The 22,851-nt window shown below is 40.8% G+C and overlaps 1 protein-coding gene across 1 annotated transcript in view; it reads left to right on the top strand.

The window, feature by feature from the left end:
• The window catches only part of CDK1 (cyclin dependent kinase 1), a 53,210-nt gene extending 31,368 nt beyond the window's left edge, over positions 1 to 21,842 (top strand). Inside the window, exon 7 of the mRNA XM_073793566.1 lies at positions 21,786 to 21,842. Within this exon, the coding sequence (XP_073649667.1) occupies positions 21,786 to 21,827 (42 nt within the window). The 3' untranslated portion in view covers positions 21,828 to 21,842. The remainder of the gene's footprint in view (positions 1 to 21,785) is intronic.
• Positions 21,843 to 22,851: the final 1,009 nt, after the last annotated feature.

Here is a 22,851-nt window from a genome sequence, read left to right as displayed (position 1 = left end):
CGTGCCACAACTACTGAAGCCCGTGCGCCTAGAGCCCATGCTCCACAACAAGAGAAGCCATCACATTGAGAAGCCTATGCACTGCAATGAAGACCCAACACAGCCAAAAATAAATTAAAAAAAAAAAAACCCAAAAAATAACAGTGCAGAGAGAATTGAAAGTTGCTTGATACAGTTAAAGAGAAATAACTTTGTCATCCGATCCATCTGTGGTGGAACTTCAGCCTTTCTGCTTTTTAGCTTGTGTGATGCTGTGCAAGCGTTTAACCCTCTGAGCCTCAGCTTCCGCGTTTTTATTTTTTTTTTAATTTTAATTTTTTATTTTTGGCTGCGTTGGGTCTCCGCTGCTGCGCGCAGGCTTTCTCTAGTTGCGGTGAGCAGGGGCTACTCTTCGTTGCGGTGCGCGGGCTTCTCATTGCGGCGGCTTCTCTTGTGAAGCACGGGATCTAGGCGCGTGGTCTTCAGTAGTTGTGGCACGCGGGCTCAGTCGTCGTGGCTCGTGGCCTCTAGAGCACAGGCTCAGTAGTTGTGGCGCACAGGCTTAGTTGCTCTGCAGCCTGTGAGATCTTCCCGGACCAGGGCTTGAACCCGTGTGCCCTGCATTGGCAGACGGATTCTTAACCACTGCGCCACCAGGGAAGTCCAGCTTCCGTGTTTTTAAAGTGAGGATAATAATGATCTTCACATCCTAGGATTGCCGTGAGCATCTAATCAAAATGCCTGGCGTGCAAAAAATCTGTTATTTTTGTTATTATTTGGAAGTCAGGAGGAAAGATCAAGCATAAAATGTTGGGTAGTTAAAGATGTGAGCATGGATCCCAAGTGATTCTCTCTTGCTGCCAAAACTGGGTGAAGACCACCATATATCTGTGAGTATCTGAGACCTCAGCCCCATATGGTGCATCTTCCTTGGGGAAAAATAAATCGTTATTTTTATCTTAAAACGAGTGTAAATATGTTGTTGACGAGAATGTATCAATGTATCAGATTTGTATCAATTAATTAAGAAAAAAGTGTCCGCATGGTTTGAAAAGATCCCCCCATTCTGGGGAGGACACGGTAGTTGGAGTGCTCGGGCCTCCCCGAGGGTACTGTTCACGCCTCAGCTATTGGTCTCCCCTGACCTTTGGGTGGAGAGCATAGCCCTGACCATCACGAAGGTCTCACCATGTTGAGTGAGTTTGAGACATTCAGAGGTCATTCTTTCTGGCTATTTAACTAAACACAGTTAGCACTTCTTCAAGCGAGAGATTATGTAAACATCAGCAGATATGTATATTCAGTGCGTTCCTTTTTTTTTTTTTTTTTTTTTTTGCGTTCCTTTTTTGATTTGTAACACAAGATGATAGCACAGTCTATGCACTTTTAAGCCCTGGATTTTACCTTAACAATATCTCATGGAGATGATCTATATCCACACATAACGAATGTCATCCTTTTCTTCTTTTATAGCTGCGTGGTAGCCTTTTAGGTGGGTGTATTATAACTTACTTAACCAATATTCGGTTGATGTTTTCAGCTTTTTGGTGTTTAAACATTGCCGCAATGAATGACCGTGTACCTAAGTCATTTTACATACGGGAGCATCTTTTGTTCTATAAATTCCTGGGAGTGGAATGGCTGTGTCAAAGGATATGGGCATTCACAGACTGCCCTTCACAGGGGCTGTTCTAATTTCCACTTCTACCAGCAGTGTAGGAGCAGGCCTCTTTCCTCACAACCTCACCAGCACAGTCTCCTACCAAAGTCTCAGGTCTGCCAACGGGCCGGGTGCAAAACGACGCTCCCTGATAGTTGTAAAGTACGTCTCTCCAATTGTGAGTGACGTTGAACCCCTTTTCAGATGTTTTAAGAAACTTCTGTCTTTTCTTTTTTCTTTTTTTTTTTTTTATAAATTTATTTATTTATTTTATTTTTGGCTGCGTTGAGTCTTTGTTGCTGCACACGGGCTTTCTCTAGTTGCAGCAAGCAGGGCTACTCTTTGTTGTGGTGCATGGGTTTCTCATTGCGGTGGCTTCTCTTGTTGCGGAGCACGGGCTCTAGGCGCGCAAGCTTCAGTAGTTGTGGCACACGGGCTCAGTAGTTGTGGCTCGTGGGCTTAGTTGCTCCACGGCATGTGGGATCTTCCCAGACCAGGGCTCGAACCCGTGTCCCCTGCATTGGCAGGCGGATTCTTAACCACTGCGCAACCAGGGAAGCCCGAAACTTCTGTCTTTTCTGTGCTGGGAAGAGTTGGTTCATATCATTTGCCTATTTTAAAATTTATTTATGTATTTACTTATATTGACGTATAGTTGATTTATAATGTTGTGTTAGTTTCTGGTGTACAGCAAATTGATCCACTTATACATATGTGTGTGTGTATATATATATATATAAATATATATATATATATACACATTCTTTTTCAGATTCTTTTCCATTATAGGTTATTACAAGATATTGAATATACAGTAGGTCCTTGTTGTTTATCTATTTTGTATATAGTAGTGTGTATCTGTTAATCCCCAGGTCCTAATTTATCCCTCCCCACTTGCCACTTTGGTAACTTTAAGTTTGTTTTCTATGTCTGTGAGTCGATTTCTGTTTTGTAGATCAGTTCATTTGTATCATTTTTTTAGATTTCACATATAAGTGATATATTTGTCTTTCTCTTTCTGACTTACATCACTTAGTATGATAATCTCTAGGTCCATCCATGTTGCTGCAAATCATTTGTCTAGTTTTTAATTGGGCCATTGGTTTGTTCCTTGTTGATTTTTAGGAATTCTTTATATATTTAGAAAAATTAGCATTGTGCCTATTACAAATATTTTTTCCTTCCAGTTTTGTCATTTGTCTTTGATTTTTTCTGCGGAATGTTGTGACTTCTGTGTTTCGTGTGTGTCATAAATGCAAAGATATGCTGCCCTCTGAGATTATTAAATAATTCTCCCATGGTTTCTTATGTCACTTGTCATATGCTATTCTTTTTTACATTTAAATTTTTGTACCACTCGGAATTTTTCCTGGTGAAGTTGTGAGGTATGGGATCCAACTTTATTTTAGATAGCCATCTAGTTGTCCTAAAGCCTTTAATTGAAAAATGTATCTTTTCTCCATGGATTTGAGATGCTGTTCTTTAAGCTATACTAAATTTATCACATACTAAACTTCCACATGCTCTTAGGTCTATTTATGGACTTTTAATTCTCTTTCATTGATCTCTTGGTCTATTCATGTATCAGCACTATACACTTTTAATCACTATAGCTTTATAATATGCTTTGATTTCTGGTTTGGAAAAAATCTGGTAATTATTCTTTTTCAGAATTTTCTCGACTACTTTTGCCTGTTTGTTTTTCCAACTAAACTTTAGAATTAACTTATTTAATGTGAAAAGTTAATATTTTATTGGCTTTGTATAACACATTGGTTAACAAAGAGGGGACTGTTGGCTGTATGTGTTACCTTTACAGTCAGGGGTCCTGCCCCTTGGTTCATGTGATCCAAAGGCTGTTAGACTCTCAAAAGTATCACCACTGAAATATCACACTCCTCTTCCTAGGGGGTCGAGTGAGTGATGAGGAAGAGAGGCAACCAGAAGGATTTACCACTCTTTTTTGGGGGGAGTGGAGAAGAAAACCTCTTCTCCTATGGAAACATGAGGAGGACGTGGATAAAGGTGTTCACCGTAACAGTGGAATTTGAGGGGCACCTGCCAGGGGTTCTTCTCAGGATATATTTCAATGGCTTCTAAAGGAATTTGCTTTTATGATTCTGGAGATCTGAGACACTAAAGGTGTGTGTAAAGTATTTCATCTGCTGAAAAGGGCAGTGAGAGCCAGGTGTAGTGTATAGAGGAGGGGCTTTAGAGCCCACTGAGAATTCAAATCCCAGTCCGACCAGTTGTGTGATTTGGGGCACTTAATTTCTCCAACTCTCACTTTTCTCACTTTTATAGATACCTTGGAGAATTGTCAATCTTAGTACTAACATATGTCAAGATTCTAGCAAAGCACCTGGTATACATTAGGTACGAAAAAAGAGATGCACATTTTGCACCAAAGACAAACTTGAACTGTTTCACAGTTTCTCTGGAGGCCTTGGCAAACCTCTCCTGCAGAGAGTGGCCCCCTACACCAGAGAGACCCCGTATCCTCAGCTCCACAGGGAAGGCACCTAAGAGACAGGACAGACCTTTAGGTTTCTGGAATGCCAAGTATTTTAGCTCTCCCTGAGTGACTTTGATCTTGGTCTATGATTCACTCCGGTTCCCTCATCTCAGTGCATTGCTATGCGTCTCACTTTGCAGGAATTTTTTTCATGTTTCTGTGTCATCCTGAAATGGAGATATTTTACATATGAACAAACAGAACATTGATCCTTAAAAAAAAAGTACCAAGTATTTTTCCTGATTATGATTTTAATATATGTTCAGTCAAGAAAACATAGATAATCGAGAACAGCATAAGAAAGTAAATATTAGTTATAATACTATGAAACAGAAAATGTTTGTTAGTATATATGTTTTTTTCTGGGCTTGTTTCTGCATCTATGCCCTCCTCCACATGGACCTTGACATTGACATTTACATCCACACTTGTGTAGACTTCTACACCCACGCTGATTTTCACATTGATATGTATATAGGACCTCAACTGATATATAACTTGGTGTTTTGCTCTTTTAACATTACATCATATCTTCTACGTTTTACAAAATTTCTGGTAAACATAATTTTTTAAATTTCTGCATAATATTTGCTACATTTTTCTTTTAAAAGTCAAGACTTATGCAAGCAGATTTTTATCTCCATTGACACTAGTTAGGGAGAGGAAATAAAGATTGGAGGGTTATTATTTATATGCTTTCATCTAAATACTAAAAAGTGAAGTAAACACACCGCCTGTTAGTTTCTGAAAGCTGAGAATTAGAATAAAGAATGAGAGCTTATTTAGAATCACTCTTTCCTGTCCCCTTTTAGGGAAAAGATTTGGGTATTTTTCAGAGTTATTATTGAATAACTTGTGCAACATTGTTTTCATGAGGGCGTCCAACAAAAAGCCAAAAGTAAGAGTTATGTCCTTCTTTCCCCTTCCAGAACACAGCATGTTTATCCTTCCTATGGGGGTAAAGTTCAATACTTTCCGTAAAGCAAAACAACCTGGAAATCTAGGGTGATTTGAGCCAACTGGTAAATAAAAAGCAAATAAAATAAATCAAGAAATACTTGTGGGAGAATGAACAGATCACTTCTGTCATCCCACCATGACCACTGTTTGCTGTGTCTCTGGCAGCTGACCACAAGATGTCACTATGGCATCTTTAATCCTAATAATCATGTAGCTGGCTGGGGGTGGGGAAAGCACAAGGAAAGAAAATCTTACAGTTTTATGCAAAATGGAACAGTTTCCCCACCTACCCCTGGCAGGCAGCCAGGCTAATAAAATAAAAAATTTTTTTTTTTAACCAACACTATGAATTGAAAAGGCTTTCAAGAAACATCTGCACAGTGAAACTGTTAACTCCAAAGAAGTCCAACATCATATTTATACTGTATAAATTAAAATGAAAAATAAAACCCCATTTGGGCCAATGTGCAAAGTCTCCAAAGCAAGAGAAAAATACTTCTGAAGTCAATCCATTTTCAAAACGACGGCATTAAATATGGAGGATGTAATAGCAGAAAACAACTGAAATCTTGCCCAGTGAAGCTTTAAACAACCAGTTTCCCAAAACAAATATTGCTTTAATTAACCAAATTTCCCTCCATGGACTCAAATTTTAGGGGAAAGAAACAAATCATTCTTTAAAAAATGCAAGCTCCTCTCATGTTACTTGGGTGAAATGATTTTCAGAAATGGCTAGCACAGTCTGCAGCGTCCCTTCCACAGGAGACATCTACAGGTCAGGGGAGGAGAGCCACTGTTCTGCATCATGATTCTGAAGAACTGAAAGTTCCCGAGTCATCAAAAAAAAAAAAAAATCGTATTTCTTTATGTACATAGAAGGTGAGAAAGTGCTTTTACAAAGCAGCTGTACACAGGATGGATCCTTGTTCCAAAAGATGGGTGATCTTTCGGGTGATCTGCCCAGCTCCCCACCTGGATGTGGGCATCCATACTGCACCCCTCCCCCAACACGGTCACGGTGTGACTGTGGCATGCGCTGTGACCCACCCAGTGTTCTCACCAGTGGCTAGCAGCCTGACCAATATCCCTTTTTCAGGAATTGGGATTAAGTCAGTTGAGTCTCACTCCTCATGACTGGACAGTGACACATAAACTCTGGAACTGCTGGTAACTTGTATTTTCCATCTTGCCAGCCAAGAAGCAAAAACATAGGTCTCCTGAGAGACTGAAGGATGAAGGGGGCACTTAGGACAGAGAGGGAGCCTTGGTGGCATCCAGGTGTCCAGTTCCAACTTGTCCTTGAGTCCCAGAGTCCACTCTTTGGCTGTGGGAGAAAGCCCTGCATCCTCATAGTAAATAATCATTTTGTTCAACCAGACCACTCTTACAACTTTTCAGGATAATCTGGAACTCAAGTCATTGTAATTTTTTCTACTCGCACCCTAACCTTCCCCTGCTCCCCAGTTGTCCTCTGTGCCCCCCCAGCCCCATCATTTATCCAGACATTTAGGTTATGGGATATTTTATTTAGTCATTTGAACCAGCTCTTATGGCTTGTCGAGGGACAGTGAGAGTAACCTAGAAAGGCCTCAGGGAATGCTTTGAAAGATGACTTTTGGTCTCCATTATTTTTGGGTGAATTGGATCTATAAATTAGGATTCTACAATAGCACTTCCCAAAATTTGTTCCTTAGAACATTAATCCTGAAAATGTTAAGAAAACAAAGTATTCCATAGTAAAATAAGTTTGGGGAAAAAAATACAAAATATATCTCCCTTTTGGAGACTTAGAGGTCATGTTACTATACTAAAGGCTCTGACAAGTCCTGCAGCAAAGAAAGGGATCAAAATTTGTTTAGCCTAGGATTTTCCAAATTTATGTGACAGTAGATTTCTTTGGGGGGGGGGCAGTTAATCCTTATTGGCAACATTTTAAATGTTACTTAAAATGTCTGTTTAACTCTGCTTTACAGCCAAACTTGAGTCTGAGGTGGGCTGACCTTGGGAATTTTGATAGGAAAGTCCCTAGAAAATTCCACTTCCTCACCTCCTACTTCACAGCCCTTTATTAGTCAGGCAGTTAGTCAGAAAGCTAGACATCCAGTGCTGTGGGAGAGACTGCCTTATGGCCTCTCTCGAAGCCCCTGCATTTCCCAGAATCCTGCCTTTATGCCTTAATTTTATGCCTTTTTCAAAATATACACAAAGAAAAGCGCATAAATCACAAGTGTATAGTGATGAATTTTTCCAAACTGTTTCACACACTACTGTAACCAGCACTAGGTCAACAAATGACATTACAGGCTCCCAGAAGCCCGTTCACACTCTTTTAGTCACTTTACCACACACGGGTAACCACTATCCAACTTTATGCCTTTTCTTTCCACATAAATGGCTACATCCTGGAGGATAAGGCGCGATCCTTGACCTCCTTGTATCCCTGTGGTGTCTAGAATAGGACTTAGTAAAGGATAGATAGTTGGGCTCATCTATAAAGCAAAACCCATAAATGCACAAGTGCCCATCAGACTCCTGTACAGGGTAGTGGAGGGGCCCTGGAGTCAGACTGCCTGGATTCAAACCTGTGTCTATGAGACCCCTACCTGTCTGACCATGGGCAGTCACTTAATCTTTAGGAACCTCAATTTCCTGATATGCAAAGAGACTAGCTTGGATTATCTGGGTGGGCCGTGAACACCATCACAAGTAACCTTATGAGAAAGGCAGAGAGAGATTTGAAGGTGGCCTTGAAGACTGGAGTGATACAGCCACAAGCTCAGAATTGCCAGCAGCCGCCAGAAACTGCAAGAAGCAATGAACCGATTCTCCCCTACAGGCCCTGGAGGGAGTGTGGCCTTTGCTAACACCTTGATTCTGGCTCGATGAAACTGATTTCAGACTTCTCGCCCCCAGAAATGTAAAAGAATAACTTTCCGTTGTGTTAAGCCACCAGGTTTGTGGCGACTTGTTAGGTCAGTCATGGGAATCTAATAGACGTATCAGGCGATCGGTGTTGAGGAGAGAGCAAGAAAGAAAAAGCAGCCTTCCTGGAGCTTATATTGTATAGTGGAAGACAGACGATGAACAGATACATGGATACACAGTCTAATGCCAGAGAGTGCTGCTGGCTACACGGTAAAAATAAAGCAGTTGGTGGAAGCCCATAGAGCTTGGGAGCAGGTTAGAAAGGAAGTTGGGCGGGGTGTGCACGGCTTGCAGGCCTTGAGTGATAAGGAGATAAGGTCTCTGTATTTTCTTCTAAGTATGGCTTTGGGGATTCTCCGTGTGTGCCAGTGGGTCCCTCTTCAAGTTTTCCTGGGACGGGTACGCGGGCCTCTCAGTGGTGTGGCCGCTCCCATTGCGGAGCACAGGCTCCGGACGCGCAGGCTCAGCGGGCATGGCTCACGGGCCCAGCCGCTCCGCGGCATGTGGGATCTTCCCGGACCGGGCCACGAACCCGCGTCCCCTGCATCGGCAGGCGGACTCTCAACCACTGCACCACCAGGGAAGCGGGGCTCTGGCTCTTAAAACAAGAAACCAATGCTCACGACCCTTGTCCGAACAAGGAAGCCACGGTCAAAACAATGGCTCCTTCGGCTGTGACGATCCTCCTCGGGGCCGCTAGAGGGAGGCGGGCGAGGCGACCTGTGCAGAATTGAATTGTTAAGAAAAGACGGAGGGCGTGTTGTTTTAAAAAGAAAAAAACACAAACACAAAACCTTCCCTCACTCCAGGATCTGCTTCTAATTATCCGCAGGGCTAGACTCCTAACCACACACGTTTTCAGCCAATCCTAGATGCCCCAAGCTCCTTTTTTACCCTCAAAGCAGTCAAGCCACAAGCGGTGCACTTCCAGACCAGAGGAGTGGAACGAAGATTCACGGATCCGGCGTCCCACCCACTGGCCCTGCGGTCCAGAGCCTCCTGGAACTGAGAGCCGCTGAGGTTAAGCTTCCCTGCCGGCTGTCCTAATTCCTGATGGCCAAAGCTAAGATGGGACGCAAGCGCCTTTCTAAATTCTTCCAACAGTAATTCTCTAATTACTCTTTCCTCTTCATGTTGCCTTAGAGACTGGCAAAGGATCCTCTTTCCTGCCACATCAAAGTAGGAACAAAATAATTTGCAGTGCATGTAATGAAAACCTCAATTTCTGGGGTTTAAAGGCCCTTTTAAGAAAAATGACGGGGGAGGTAAATTTTGGAGGCACTTTAAGCACCTATTGTTAAAGCAATGTAAGGATATAATAATAACCTTAAGAGACTTTTTGGTTTTGTTTTTTAAAAAAATTTTATTGAAGTATAATTGATTTGCAATGTTGTGTTCATTTCTGCTATACAGCAAAGTGACTCATATATATATTCATTTTCATTTTATTTTCCATATGGCTTATCACAGGGTATTGAATATATCGATAGTTCCCTGTGCTATACAGTAGGACCTTATTGTTTAGCCATCCTATATATAATAGTTTGCATCTGCTAATCCCAAACTCCCAATCCATTCCTCCCCCACCTCCCCTCCCCCTTGGCAGCCACAAGTCTGTTCTCTATGTCTGTAAGAGACTTTTCGTTTTCCTCCGTTTAATCCTTCTTACATCTAAATCCAGAAGCTGAAAAAAGTGGAGTATCTAGAAAAAGATTCACTCGTGTATTTGTTGAGTAAACTTTCTCCCTTTTAACTCCTTATTTTGACAATTTCGGACTAACAGAAAAATTGCACTAATAATGCGAGGAATTTCTGAACTTCCTTTTACAAAATTCCAAATATTATTTTACCATGTTTGCTCTTTTCTCTCCGACCTCCTCTCTCTCATATTGTTTTCTGAAACATCCGAGTCAATAACAGAAATGATACCTTTCCCCTATTCACGGTGTATTTCCTAAAAACAAGAACATTCTCTGACATAACCGCTGTACAATGATCCAGATCAAGAAATTAACAGTGACTATTATTTTCTAATCTACAGACTTTATTCAGATTTTTCCAATTGCCATTAATATTTTTTGTATTTATTTTATTTATTATCATTTATTTATGGCTGCATTGGGTCTTTGTTGCTGCGTGCGGGCTGTCTCTAGTTGTGGCGAGCGTGGGCGGCTCTTCATTGGGGTGTGAGGGCTTCTCATTGCGGTGGCTTCTCTTGTTGCAGAGCACGGGCTCTAGGCACGCAGGCTTCAGTAGCTGTGGCACGCGGGCCCAGTAGTTGTGGCTCGCGGGCTCTAGAGCGCAGGCTCAGTAGTTGTGGTGCACGGGCTTAGTCGCTCTGTGGCATGTGGGAATCTTCCCGGACCAAGGCTCAAACCCATGTCCCCTGCACTGGCAGGCGGATTCTTAACCACTGTGCCACCAGGGAAGCCCAATATTATTTTATTGTAAAAAACCCCCAGACGATAGGTGGCATTCCATTGTCATATCTTTTTAGTCTAGTTTAAACTGAAACCATTTCTTGGTCTTGCTTTGTTTTTATTTGTATTTAAAAAAAATAATATTGTCTAATTGCCTTCTTTTTTAGTACTTATTTTTATTTTCTTTATTTTTTGGCTGCATCGGGTCTTAGTTGCAACACTCGGGATCTTCGCTGAGGCAACTGGGATCTTTTGTTGTGGTGCGCTGGCTCTTCATTGTGCCGCGCAGGCTTCTCTCTCGTTGTGGCGCGCAGGTTCCAGAGCGCATGGGTTCTGTAGTTTTCAGCACACGGGCTCTCTCATTGAGGCGCGCGAGCTCAGTAGTTGTGGCACGCAGGCTTAGTTGCCCCGCGGCATGGGGATCTTAGTTTCTTGACCAGGGAGCGAACCCTCGTCCCCTGCATTGGAAGGCGAATTCTTTACCACTGGGCCACCAGGGAAGTCCCTGTTTGTACATATTTTTTAATTTTTTTTGAAATTTATTTACTTCTATTTATTTCTGGCTGTGTTGGGTCTTCGTTGCTGCACGCGGGCTTTCTCTAGTTGCAGCGAGCAGGGGCTACTCTTCGTTGTAGTGTGCCAGGCGGATTCTTAACCACTGCGCCGCCAGGGAAGTCCTGTATTTTTTTCATATATTGACATTTTTTAAAAGTACAAGTAAAATATTTGGTAGATGTCAGTGTTTGGGTTTATCTGAAGTTACTTTACGATTAGATTCAGGATGTACATTTTTGTTAAGAATACCATAGAAAAGATGTTGTGTCTATCTCAGTACATTATATGGGACGCACATGATGTTGACTTGTCCCATCACCGGTGATGTTGACTTTGATCACTTTTTAAGATAATAGTAAAATATTATGAAAGCTATAAAATATATTCTATATTAACACATATAATATGTAAGCAAAATATAATATACAAGTAAAATATAATATGTAAGCACAATACAATGTGTAAGCAAAATAGAATAGAATAGAATAGAATAGAATAGAATAGAATAGAATAGAATAGAATAGGAAATGTGCTAGACTGGTGGTTCTTAAACTTCTGGTCTCATCTCAGAAATACGTTACACTCTTAAAAATTATTGAGGGTCTCAGAGCTTTATTTTAGTTATATTTATCAATACTTACTATATTAGAAATTAAAACAGAAATTAAAAATTTTTAACTTATTAATTTATTTAAAAATAACAGGGCTTCCCTGGTGGCACAGTGCTTAAGAATCCACCTGCCAATGCAGGGGACACGGGTTTGAGCCCTGGTCTGGGAAGATCCCACATGCCGCGGAGCAACTAAGCCCGTGTGCCACAACTACCGAGCCTATACTCTAGAGCCTGCGAGCCACAACTACTGAAGCCCACATGCCTAGATCCTGTGCTCCGCAACAAGAGAAGCCACCACAATGAGAAGCCCGCGCACTGCAACGAAGAGTAGCCCCCACTCTCCACAGCTAGAGAAAGCCCGCGCACAGTAATGAAGACCCAAGGCAGCCATAAGTAAATAAATAAATAAGTAAATAAACTTATTTAAAAAAACAATAAAATAACAATACTGAACTTGTTACATAGAAACATGAATAATATACGTTTTATGAAAAATAACTATATTTTCCCAAACAAAAGTGAATAGAATGTCATTGTTTTACATTTTTGCAAACCTCTTTAATTTTGGCTTAATAGAGAGCAGCTGAATCCTCATATCTGCTTGCAATATGGATTCAATCTATTGCAATATGTTTTTTGCTCAAAGTATATGAAGGAAAAGAAAGAAAACACGTACGCATTTGGGAAAGGGAGGGATATCTTGGTAGCGTTTTCAAATGATTGTGGATAATCTTTGATACTATAGCAAAATTCAGTAAGTATAACTTCCTAAAAGTTAGTTGCAGCATAAAATTTGAAACCACATCAGTGAACACTTTGTTCTCTCTTACATTAAAATCCACTGTTTCCTCCTGCACTTTGAGTGGATCTTTTATCCGTGAGTGATTTTGTTAACATTATACACTGGCCATTTGGGAAATACTGGCTCCCTGAGCTATACGTATCTTCCAAATGTTGTCACTTCTTTACGTAACAACCAAAACATTTTTCACATTTGTTAATATCACCACCAACTTCTCCGGAAAATTGTTTAGATATTGAGAAGCTGTGAAATTCACAGTGGTAGATATACATTTTCCAAAATTTGAGTCTTCACTTGAAAGCTCAAATTTTTATTATTGTCAATAAATATTGTGAGTTGTTTTCTTTGAAGTGACAGGTTTACTTTGTTTATTTTGAGAAAATGTCCACTAAATTCCCACCTCGGGATAATCATGGTTTGTCTGTCAGTTGTTCTTTCAAGTAAAAACAGTATCACATGAAAAAAGCCACTGGCTCAGCTCACAGCTCAAACAATGGCACAAATGCTTTTCTGGGACAACACTTGCACGTCGATGTGCAGCAGAAGTGCTTTATGTGTGTCCCCATTTATCATGCAGAATATTAAAAAGATGAGCATTCAAGGGTCAAGATTTAATAAAATTAATACATTTTAATGCTTAATCAAGGACTTTTTTTTTTTTTTTTTGTGGTATGCGGGCCGCTCACTGTTGTGGCCTCTCCCGTTGGCGGAGCACAGGCTCCGGACACGCAGGCTCAGCGGCCATGGCTCACGGGCCCAGCCGCTCCGTGGCACGTGGGATCTTCCCGGACCGGGGCACGAACCCACGTCCCCTGCATCGGCAGGCGGACTCTCAACCACTGCGCCACCAGGGAAGCCCAATCAAGGACTTTTTAAGTGCAACTTTCTTTTTTAAAAAAACCGAAAGTGCATGGCATTGACGATTACAATGACTACCAGTGCTGTATGGGGCTACTACCTTGATTTGTGGTAAGGTGCCAGCGGTTTTACACACCATTGCTTTTGTGATTTGTGCAGATGTCAGCCTATGAAAAAGGCAAACGACGGCTTAATAGTATTATAAGAAACACTTTGAAATAAAAGTGTCTCAGGGACTCGCAGCATCTAGGGACCACACTTTGAGAAGATAATGAAACATAAACATCTATATAATATACATCTTCTGTCCTCCATGAACTTGACCTCTAGTTGGGCCAACAGAGCAGATGATAAGAAGCAGGATGAGGGAAGCATCTATAGGTAGACATAAGTTATTGGTAGTATTTTAGTTCTTGTTTTTGGTCATGTGTGCATGGAGTTTGGCTGTATTATAAATCTGTGCTGTCCAGTATGGTAGCCACTGGCCACATAAGACTATTGATCATCTGAAATGTGACTAGACCCAATCAATATATGCTCTAAATGTAAAATATATGACCAGATTTTGAAGGCTTCATATGGAAAAAAATGAATGTAAATATCTCATTAATAATGTTTATATTATTTATTGACATAATAATCTTTTGGCTATATTGGGTTAAATAAAATATATTGTTAAAATTAATTCCATACGTTGCTTTATACTTTTTAAAAGGGGTCTACTAGAAAATTTAAAGCTACATATGAGTCTTCCATTATATTTCTACTGGGCAATATGGTTACAAATAAATACAGAGGTAAAAGAAAACACTTAACTATAAAACAGGGCCAAGCATAGGCCAGCAACGATAATGCATTACAAACCAAGGATTATTTTTCAACCAATTCTGTGCCTATGAAGTCAAGGGCAAAAAAAGAACTTTATTTAAACAGTGTGGTAAAGATTATTTAAATCATTTGCTAAAGACTCAGGTTGCTGAAAGAGCACAGAGGAGGGGCAACTAACCCACTTTGGGGGAGAGCACAGGAAGATCTCTTCCCAGAGAAAGGGTTGTCTCGGTTGTAACTGAAAGAAAATTAGAAAATTTTCAGGCGAATTAGGTACAAGTAGGGAGGAAGGGAGAGGGTACTCCAGGGAGAAGGAACAGAATTTGCAAAGACTCAGAGCCTTTGTTCAGAGCACACTTGGAAAACTCCAAGAATTGATAGGGGCTATTGTAATACTGTTACATCACCACCTGCAGCTATTTACATAAAATTCTGTTTTCCCTGAGGCATGTGTATATAAAAGAGCAGATTTATTTTACTTTCCTGAATTTTTTCTCAAGAGGATCATGGATTTTAAATTATATATTTTAAAACCTGGGTAACATCCCAGGCTCATACTAGGAGATACTTTGGAATTACTATTTAGTTTTATAGACACACATGGGGTTTTGCTTATCCACATCTTGCCAGAAATGTGGCCTTTCACATTCAGGATAGTAAAAACCTGACTCCATGACACTTACAGCTGCACATGGCTCTCAGCAAGAGGAAAAGTAAAACAGTAAAGTCTGCAAAGACATAAAAATCATATTATGCAATGACATCACATAGATATTATGGTTGATGTCAAATCGAGCAGCGGATCCTGGTGTCAGGACCTGGAGAATCAGCTGCCTTCCAGCCCAACTGCTACTCCATCAATTGAGAGAACAGGCCCAGGTGAATGGTGGAAACAGGATTTAAACTGCCTCCTATTTTGAAGTCTCCCCTCCTTCTCCTTAGATGAATATCGTGTCTGAAGTCCTCAATCTTTCAAAAAACTGGAGACCAGGACATCTTCAATCTGCAAAAAGCATAGTCAAACCCTAAACCAACCCCTGGAGCTCTCCAATTTACCTTTATAACTATCTCACTCAGGCAGCAGCCCACACACATGATCCTAATTCTCTGTGCTCGCTTGTTTATGGTCCACAGGAGTGTAGATGCTTGGAGAGCTGGGGTCTCATCTGCCTTGTTTGCATATTGAGAATGATTACGTGTCCTCTTAACCCAGACGCTCTCTCTCCCCCAGGAGGCTAAAGAGGGCAAGACTTAGCACCCGGCCTTCAGCAGTGAAGGCACCGACAACACTGGGAGAGCGGGAGCTGGGAACAAATGCCATTCCCCATCTCTCCCAGCCCCTCCTGCCCTCCGTGTCACAGTCACTTCCACGGACACAGCGCCTCCTCTGTGCTAAGCTGTGTGTCACAAACACCATGTTTAGTTCTTACCGTCACCCTACAAGATGGAGACACTGTCACTGTCTTCAGTTTACAAATGAGGAAACCGAGGCCACTTGCTCAAGTCCATGCTGTTGGTAATAATCCACTTAGCTGGGATTTGAACCCTGCTCTGATTTCATCCCAGAGCCTGGCCTTCCTCTCCCATCCCCAGGTAATCTCGTCTCAGGTTCTGGAATGCCAGCAGCTGGAGGAGGAGAATCAGTGTCTTTGGGGGCACCTGGAAGAAAGTGACGTGAAGAGCAAATGGAGTCAGGGGCCTTTAACACTTCCTGAGCACGTGCCATGGGCCCGCCCTACACCAGACATGTTACTGGTGCATCTCAATTACTGGTGGATATGATTTTTATGCAGAAAGAAATCTCAGCCTCAGAGAAGTCATAAATTTTGTGCCAGGCTTTGGAGCTCGTGAGTGGTAGAGTCAGAGTTCAGACTGTCATGAATCTGAGGTTCATACTTCTTTTTTTTTTTGGTACGCGGGCCTCTCACTGTTGTGGCCTCTCCCGTTGCGGAGCACAGGCTCTGGTCGCGCAGGCCCAGTGGCCATGGCTCACGGGCCCAGCCGCTCCGTGGCATGTGGGATCTTCCCGGACCGGGGCACGAACCCATGTCCCCTGCATCGGCAGGCGGACTCTCAACCACTGCGCCACCAGGGAAGCCCCATACTTCTTTTTTTAAAAAACTAACAATATATATATATTTTTGAAAAGGCATTAAATCCATGTGGCTCAAAAAGTTGAAAGGACATTCAAAGAAATGCACTTAAAAAGTTTCTCCTATCTATGTCTGGCACTACACCCCCTCCTCCTGTAAGTATTTTTGTAATGCTGTTCTGTGCAAAGAAAAGCAAACACAAATAGGGGTGCTTATTTTCTCCCATTTCTTACACAAAACGTAGCATATTATACACCTCCAAACTTTGCTCTTTTCACTTCATGGAATATAAAAGTAACTAACATTTATATGGTTCTTCTCTGCTGTGTGCCACACCCAGTTCTAAGCATTTGATGCATATTAACTCACTTAATACTCTCATCAACGCTATGAGATAAGTGCTATTATTATCTCCATTTTATAGATGATTATATCAAGGCACAGAGAGGTTAAGTGAGTTGCCCAAGATCACACAGATGGGAAGAGGTGGGGTCAGGCTTCTGACTTAGGTAGTCTGGCTCCAGACTCTGTGCTCTTAACCTCTCTCCAAGCTGCCTTTCTCAGATATATATATATATATATGGTATTATACATCATGAATATATAATATAGATCACATATTATAAAAAATCTATTCACTTTCATATAATATGAATTATGTATCTTCTGTATATAAAATTAAATATCTACTATATCAGTACATAGAGGGCTTTCAGACTTTTCTGTTTGGTTGGTTTTGGGTTTTTTTGGCTGTGCCCTGCAGCTTGCGAGATCTGAGTTCCTCGACCAGGGACTGAGCCCAGGTCATGGCAGTGAGAGCGCCATATCCCAACCACTAGACCACCAGGGAACTCCCACTTTCTCACTTTTTAAACATCTCTACAGCACTCCATTATGCTGATGTTCTGTAATATTTAACCATCCGTCTTTTACTGATGGATATTTTGTTGTTTCTAAATCTTTTGCTAGAGTAATAATAATAATATAGAATAGAATAATATACACTTATATACAACATACCATAATATAATATACCATTATCATGTATGATTATAACAAAGTAATATAATAATAATATGAATGCTACAATAAATATCAATAATAGTATCAATAGAATATAGAGTGTAATATATACTTATATTATTATATTGTAATATACAATTATACTATTGTACTATAATATATAATTATAATAAATAACATAATAATCGTATAAATGCTACAATAAGGATGAAGCTCACATTCATTTCCTCTGTGTGCAGGTCTGTCTGTGGGATACATTCCCAGAAATGGGATTACCGAATTGAAGGCTGTATGCATTTGTAATTTTGATAGCTAGTGCCAAATTACCTTCCAAGAGACCTGGATCCTTTACCATCCCCACCAGCTAGGTACCAAAGTGCCTATTTCACCATTGCAGCGCTCACACAGCGTGCTGTCATAAGACTCACACTCACACTCACACAACCACTGCACCGTGCTGTGTCCCAAGGACAAATGAGTTTGAAAGCTGTCTGAGTCCAAGGAAAACTAAGTTATGTAAGAAAAGGTCAGAGAGATTAGGACTGACATATACACACTATTATATATAAAATAGATAACTAATAAGGGTCTACTGTATAGCACAGGGAACTCTACTCAATACTCTGTAATGACCTATATGGGAAAAGAATCTAAAAAAGAATGGATATATGTATATGTATAACTGATTCCCTTTGCTGTACAGCAGAAACTAACACAACATTGTAAATCAACTATATTCCAATAAAAGTGTAAAAAAAACAGAAAAAAGGAAAAGGTCAGAAACTTGACCTGAGTCAAACGTCTGACATGAAGTACTACAAACCGGAAGCAAAACAGAAGGTACTTGATAATTACACTCGTGGGAAGCAGTATAAAGACATTTATGCCAATAACTGAGCTCCCATTCTGGAGAGCCTAGGTTTCTAAACTGTTCACTTCCTCTGTAGAGAGAGGAAGGCAGTTGAATTCCAGGAAATGCCACTGGATTCGAGACAGACGGGAGGCGTGGTACCCTGTAAGTGATGAGGGGGTGGAAATATAAATCTGGGCTTCCAAAAGCCCTCTGAGCTTACACGAGATAAAACTGCTTTTTCTAGTGCCAACTCTGGTGACCTGGTTGAGTACAAATTTCTGGGAGCTGATCAAAAAGGACCAGGCAGGACCCAGCTTCTCCCGTGGGCTACAGATGCTACGGGAGCTCCAGCTGAGGGTACAGAGGCTTCTAAGTAAATGCCCTGAGCTGGTGATGCAATCCCGGTGATTTGGTTTCTTTCTTTTTTCTTTTTCTTTTTTTTTTTTTTTGCAGTACACGGGCCTCTCACTGTTGTGGCCTCAAAAAAGAATTGTTTTGGAGGAAAAAAAAAAGAAAAAAAAGAACTGTTTTCGTTTCAATGACCTTTATTTATCCTGATTGTAAAAGTAATATATGCTCCCTATTAAAAATCAGGAAAATACTAACTCCAAAAGAATTAAGAAAGAAACCAGGGCTTCCCTGGTGGAGCAGTGGTTGAGAGTCCGCCTGCCGATGCAGGGGACACGGGTTCAAGCCCTGGCCTGGGAGGATCCCACATGCCGCGGAGCAACTAGGCCTGTGAGCCACAACTACTGAGCCTGCGCGTCTGGAGCTTGTGCTCCGCAGCAAGAGAAGCCGCGATAGTGAGAGGCCCGTGCACCGCGATGAGAAGTGGCCCCCGCTTTCCACAACTAGAGAAAGCCCTCGCACAGAAACGAAGACCCAACACAGCAAAAATAAATTAATTAATTAATAAACTCCTACCCCCAACATCTTCTAAAAAAAAAAAAAGGAAAAAAGAAATAATAGAGTCGATAAAGCCCTTAATTTTTTTCTTTCCTGCTAAGTAGGTTAAACAAACTCCTACAAGTTTTGTTTATGCTGTTATTTTGCTTGGCAAAATATACCCTCAGAGAAAATTCATAGGTCAGTTTCAGACTGGACCATTTCAGTCTTCACTGGATAATCGAAATTAATAAGGTCTTAGTGTTCATATGTACGTACCTTTTTTTTTTCTTTTGGCTGTATTGGGTCTTCATTGCAGTGCACAGGTTTCTCATTGTGGTGGCTTCTCTTGTTATGGAGCACGGGCTCTAGGTGCGCAGGCTTCAGTAGCTGCAGCACGTGGGCTCAGTAGTTGTGGCACACGGGCTTAGTTGCTCCACGACATGTGGGATCTTCCCGGAGCAGGGATCGAACCCGTGTCCCCTACATTGGCAGGCGGATTCCCAACCACTGTACCAGCAGGGAAGCCCCTGAGCATTGTTTTAATAGCAGCTATTGATAGATAATTCATATACCATATAATTCACTCATTTGAAGTACACAATTCAGTGGCTTTTAGTATGTTCATAGAGTTGTGCAATCATCACCACAATCAATTTTAGAGCATTTTCGTTACCCCCCCCCCAAAAGTAAGTCTGTATGCATTAGCGATCACTTCCCATTTCCCCCAACCCCTCCATCCCTAGGCAGCCGCTAATATACTTTCTGTCTCTATAGATTTGCCTATTCTGGACATTTAGCGTAAATGGAATCATACAATATGTGGTCCTTTGTATCTGGCTTCTTTCATTTAGCATAATGTTTTCAAGATTCATCCATGTCATAGCATGTGTTACTACTTCATTCCTTTTTAGTACCAAATAATATTCCATTGTATGGGTACACCCTATTTCGTTTATCTATTTATCAGTTGATGGACAATTGGGTTGTTTTCACTTTTTGGCTATTATGAATAAAGCTGCTAGGAACATTGATGTGTGTATACCTGGGAGAGGAATTGCATGGCTACGCACGGTTTCGAAAGATTAGGGTTTTAGGTTGAAGAGGCAGGGAGGGTCAGAGGAGGGAGGAAGAAGGAGGGTGAGAATTAGAAGGTATTTTGCATTTTGAGCAAAACCATGGAAGTATGGAATAAAAAGGCATGTGCAGGAAACTTGAAGTGGTTCTGTATGGGGAGTGGTAATAAATAAGGTTAAAGAGCAAAGAAGAATTCAGGTCTTGGAGGGCCTTGCTGGTCTACCCTTTCTTCTGAAGGTACTGGAGAGCCACTGAATGGCTAAAAGCAAGGCAGGGGCAGGAACCTTCTGGAGGTCACGAGGAGGATCGGATTTGGTTTCACAGCTGGGATCCTACCTGTCAGGCAGCTCTGGTCCACATGTTGTTACCTGCAGAGAATTCTGCTCTTCAGAACTATCCACATTAAATATTTGGACTGGCTTATTGGAATCAAAATAATGTAATATGGATTGGTGATATGCGATATATTCATAATATGGTTAAGGGAGTTTTAAGATAAGCCGTTTTGTTGTCTTGAAAGACACTGCAAAATTGGGTGAGGTTTATTTCTGTTGGTAGCAAAATGTGTTTGGATTAAGTTTTCAACAGTGAGTGGGCCAATTTGCTTAGATACTATTCCTTTTCCCCTGCAGTAAGAAATATTCATTTTAGCTAATAAAAAGTATACCAGAATTGTGATTGAGATGGAGAAGATGACTCATGATTTGAACTTGAAGCTTCGGAAATTAAAATCCCTTCTGCATTTGTCGCTCTTAAAAATAGGACATTCAGAGGGTGCTCCTTGTTTATTCCAGGTTGAAGGACAAGAAGCTGAATTGACATGTTGTCATTCAGAATGAATATTTTTTTGTGTCCCTGTGCTATGAGAATTATTAGACATTATTAAGAATGTTGTTATTTCCTCTTTCAAAGCTGCAGATATCAAGCTACGATTGATTCTGAGTTTTATTTATTTTCCATTCCTTTTCAGTTAAGGACCTTCAAAAATAATACATCTTTGTGTTGATTCCAAATTGAATTTGTCTGACTATTTAAACAGCCTGCCGCTGCTTTTTAATTTCCTTATTCACTCAGTAAACAGCAGAAGTGGAACAATATGAAAGGATTTGGAAAAGTTGTATAAAACCTTCTAGTCTCCGTTTTCTAGCATTTAATTTATTGGATTTACTTCTTCTTTTTGAAATTAAATACAGGTTGGGAAAGTTTAAAATGCTATCAATATGCATTAAGTCCACAAATATTTATTGAATACCTACTGTGTGTCAGATACTGTGAGAGACTTGGGGGATAAAATGATTAAAATGAAGTTCCCTTTAGAGGTTTTCATGACTTACTGGAGGAGATAAGAAGGATACACAAATGTCTCTGCTAGGATGCAGAGGGGATAGGGCCCAGGAGTGGTGCAACTTAGGTGCATGGGGTGTAGCCTATTTTTATGGGTGAATTAATAAGAGTTGTGCAGAGAGCGGGCCTGTTGATTAAATTTGTTAGGAAGCCCCGCTTAAACAAAAGGAAATGAGCAGTATAGTAAAATGGCTAAGAGTGTCTGAGCTGAAAACCAGGATCTTTCTCTTATCTGTAGTGCAATTTTGGTCAAATTATTTAACCCTAGAGTGTCCTCATCAGGAAAATCAATGTATTCTGTAGAGTAAGTAGTGAGGGTTAAATAGGATAAGACATGTACAGCAATGAGAACAGCCTGGTACAGAGTGAGCTCTCAGTAATGATTATTCTTGTAGAGCGGAGCTTCTCAAGCCCCAAAGTACTCACAGGCATATTGACAGAGGAATGAAGAAGATGTGGTATGTGCATACAATGGAATATCACTCAGCCACAAAAAAGAAGAAAATAATGCCATTTGCAGCAACGTGGATGGACCTGGAGATTATCATACTAAGTGAGGTAAGCCAGACAAAGACAAAATCATATGATATCACTTATATGTGGAATCTGAAAAAAATGATACAAATGAATTTATTTGTAGACTCAGGGACATAGAAAACAAACTTGGTTACCAAAGGGGATGGGGGGAGGAGAGAGAAATTAGGATTTGGGGATTAACATATACACACTACTATATATATAAAATAGATTACCAACAAGGACCTACTATACAGCACAGGGAGCTATACTCAGTACTTTGTAATAAGCTATTAGGGAAAAGAATCTGAAAAAGAATATATATATATATACACATATCTGAATCACTTTGCTGTACACCTGAAACTGACACCACATTGTAAATCAACTATACTTCAAATTTTTAGAAAAAGAAAATAATAAAATTCAATTGTGAGAAATAAAAAAAAGAGAGAGAGAGAAGTCATGCAACTTCTCCCAAATCTGTTTGACCATAGAACACTTCTGGGGTAGGGAGATCAGAGGTAAAAAAGACAGCCCTTGGGCTGGGCCTTGTAAGATGGGAATGACTAGGTCACATAAAGATGGGGTACAGGATATTCTAGGGAGAGAAAAGCAAAAGCAAAAAACAAAGTGTCATTTTAATGGAGGGCAGCAAAAAATCTTTTGTAGAAGGTATATTTATTCATGGGGAAGAAAGTGGACTTAGTGGTGGAAGGACTAAAAGCCAACATGATGGTAGTGGACAGCTGCTGTTTTGGCCTGCCAGAGTCCATTCCCCCTTCTTCAGGAAAGAGCTTCAGACTTTTCCTTGGGGAACCAGCAGAGGCGGGTATGCTGTGAAGCTACCGAAGCCTAAGTCTCCAAGCTTCTCATTGGCTTGACTCTGTCTTTCCACCCTGACCTTCCTCATTCACATTTCCCCTTGTATTTAAAGTATTAGAA

This window comes from Tursiops truncatus, chromosome 16, assembly GCF_011762595.2.
Source record: "Tursiops truncatus isolate mTurTru1 chromosome 16, mTurTru1.mat.Y, whole genome shotgun sequence".
Lineage (NCBI taxonomy): Eukaryota > Metazoa > Chordata > Mammalia > Artiodactyla > Delphinidae > Tursiops > Tursiops truncatus.
Note: the sequence above shows the minus strand (reverse complement) of the source record. Positions and strands in the feature narration are given on the sequence as shown.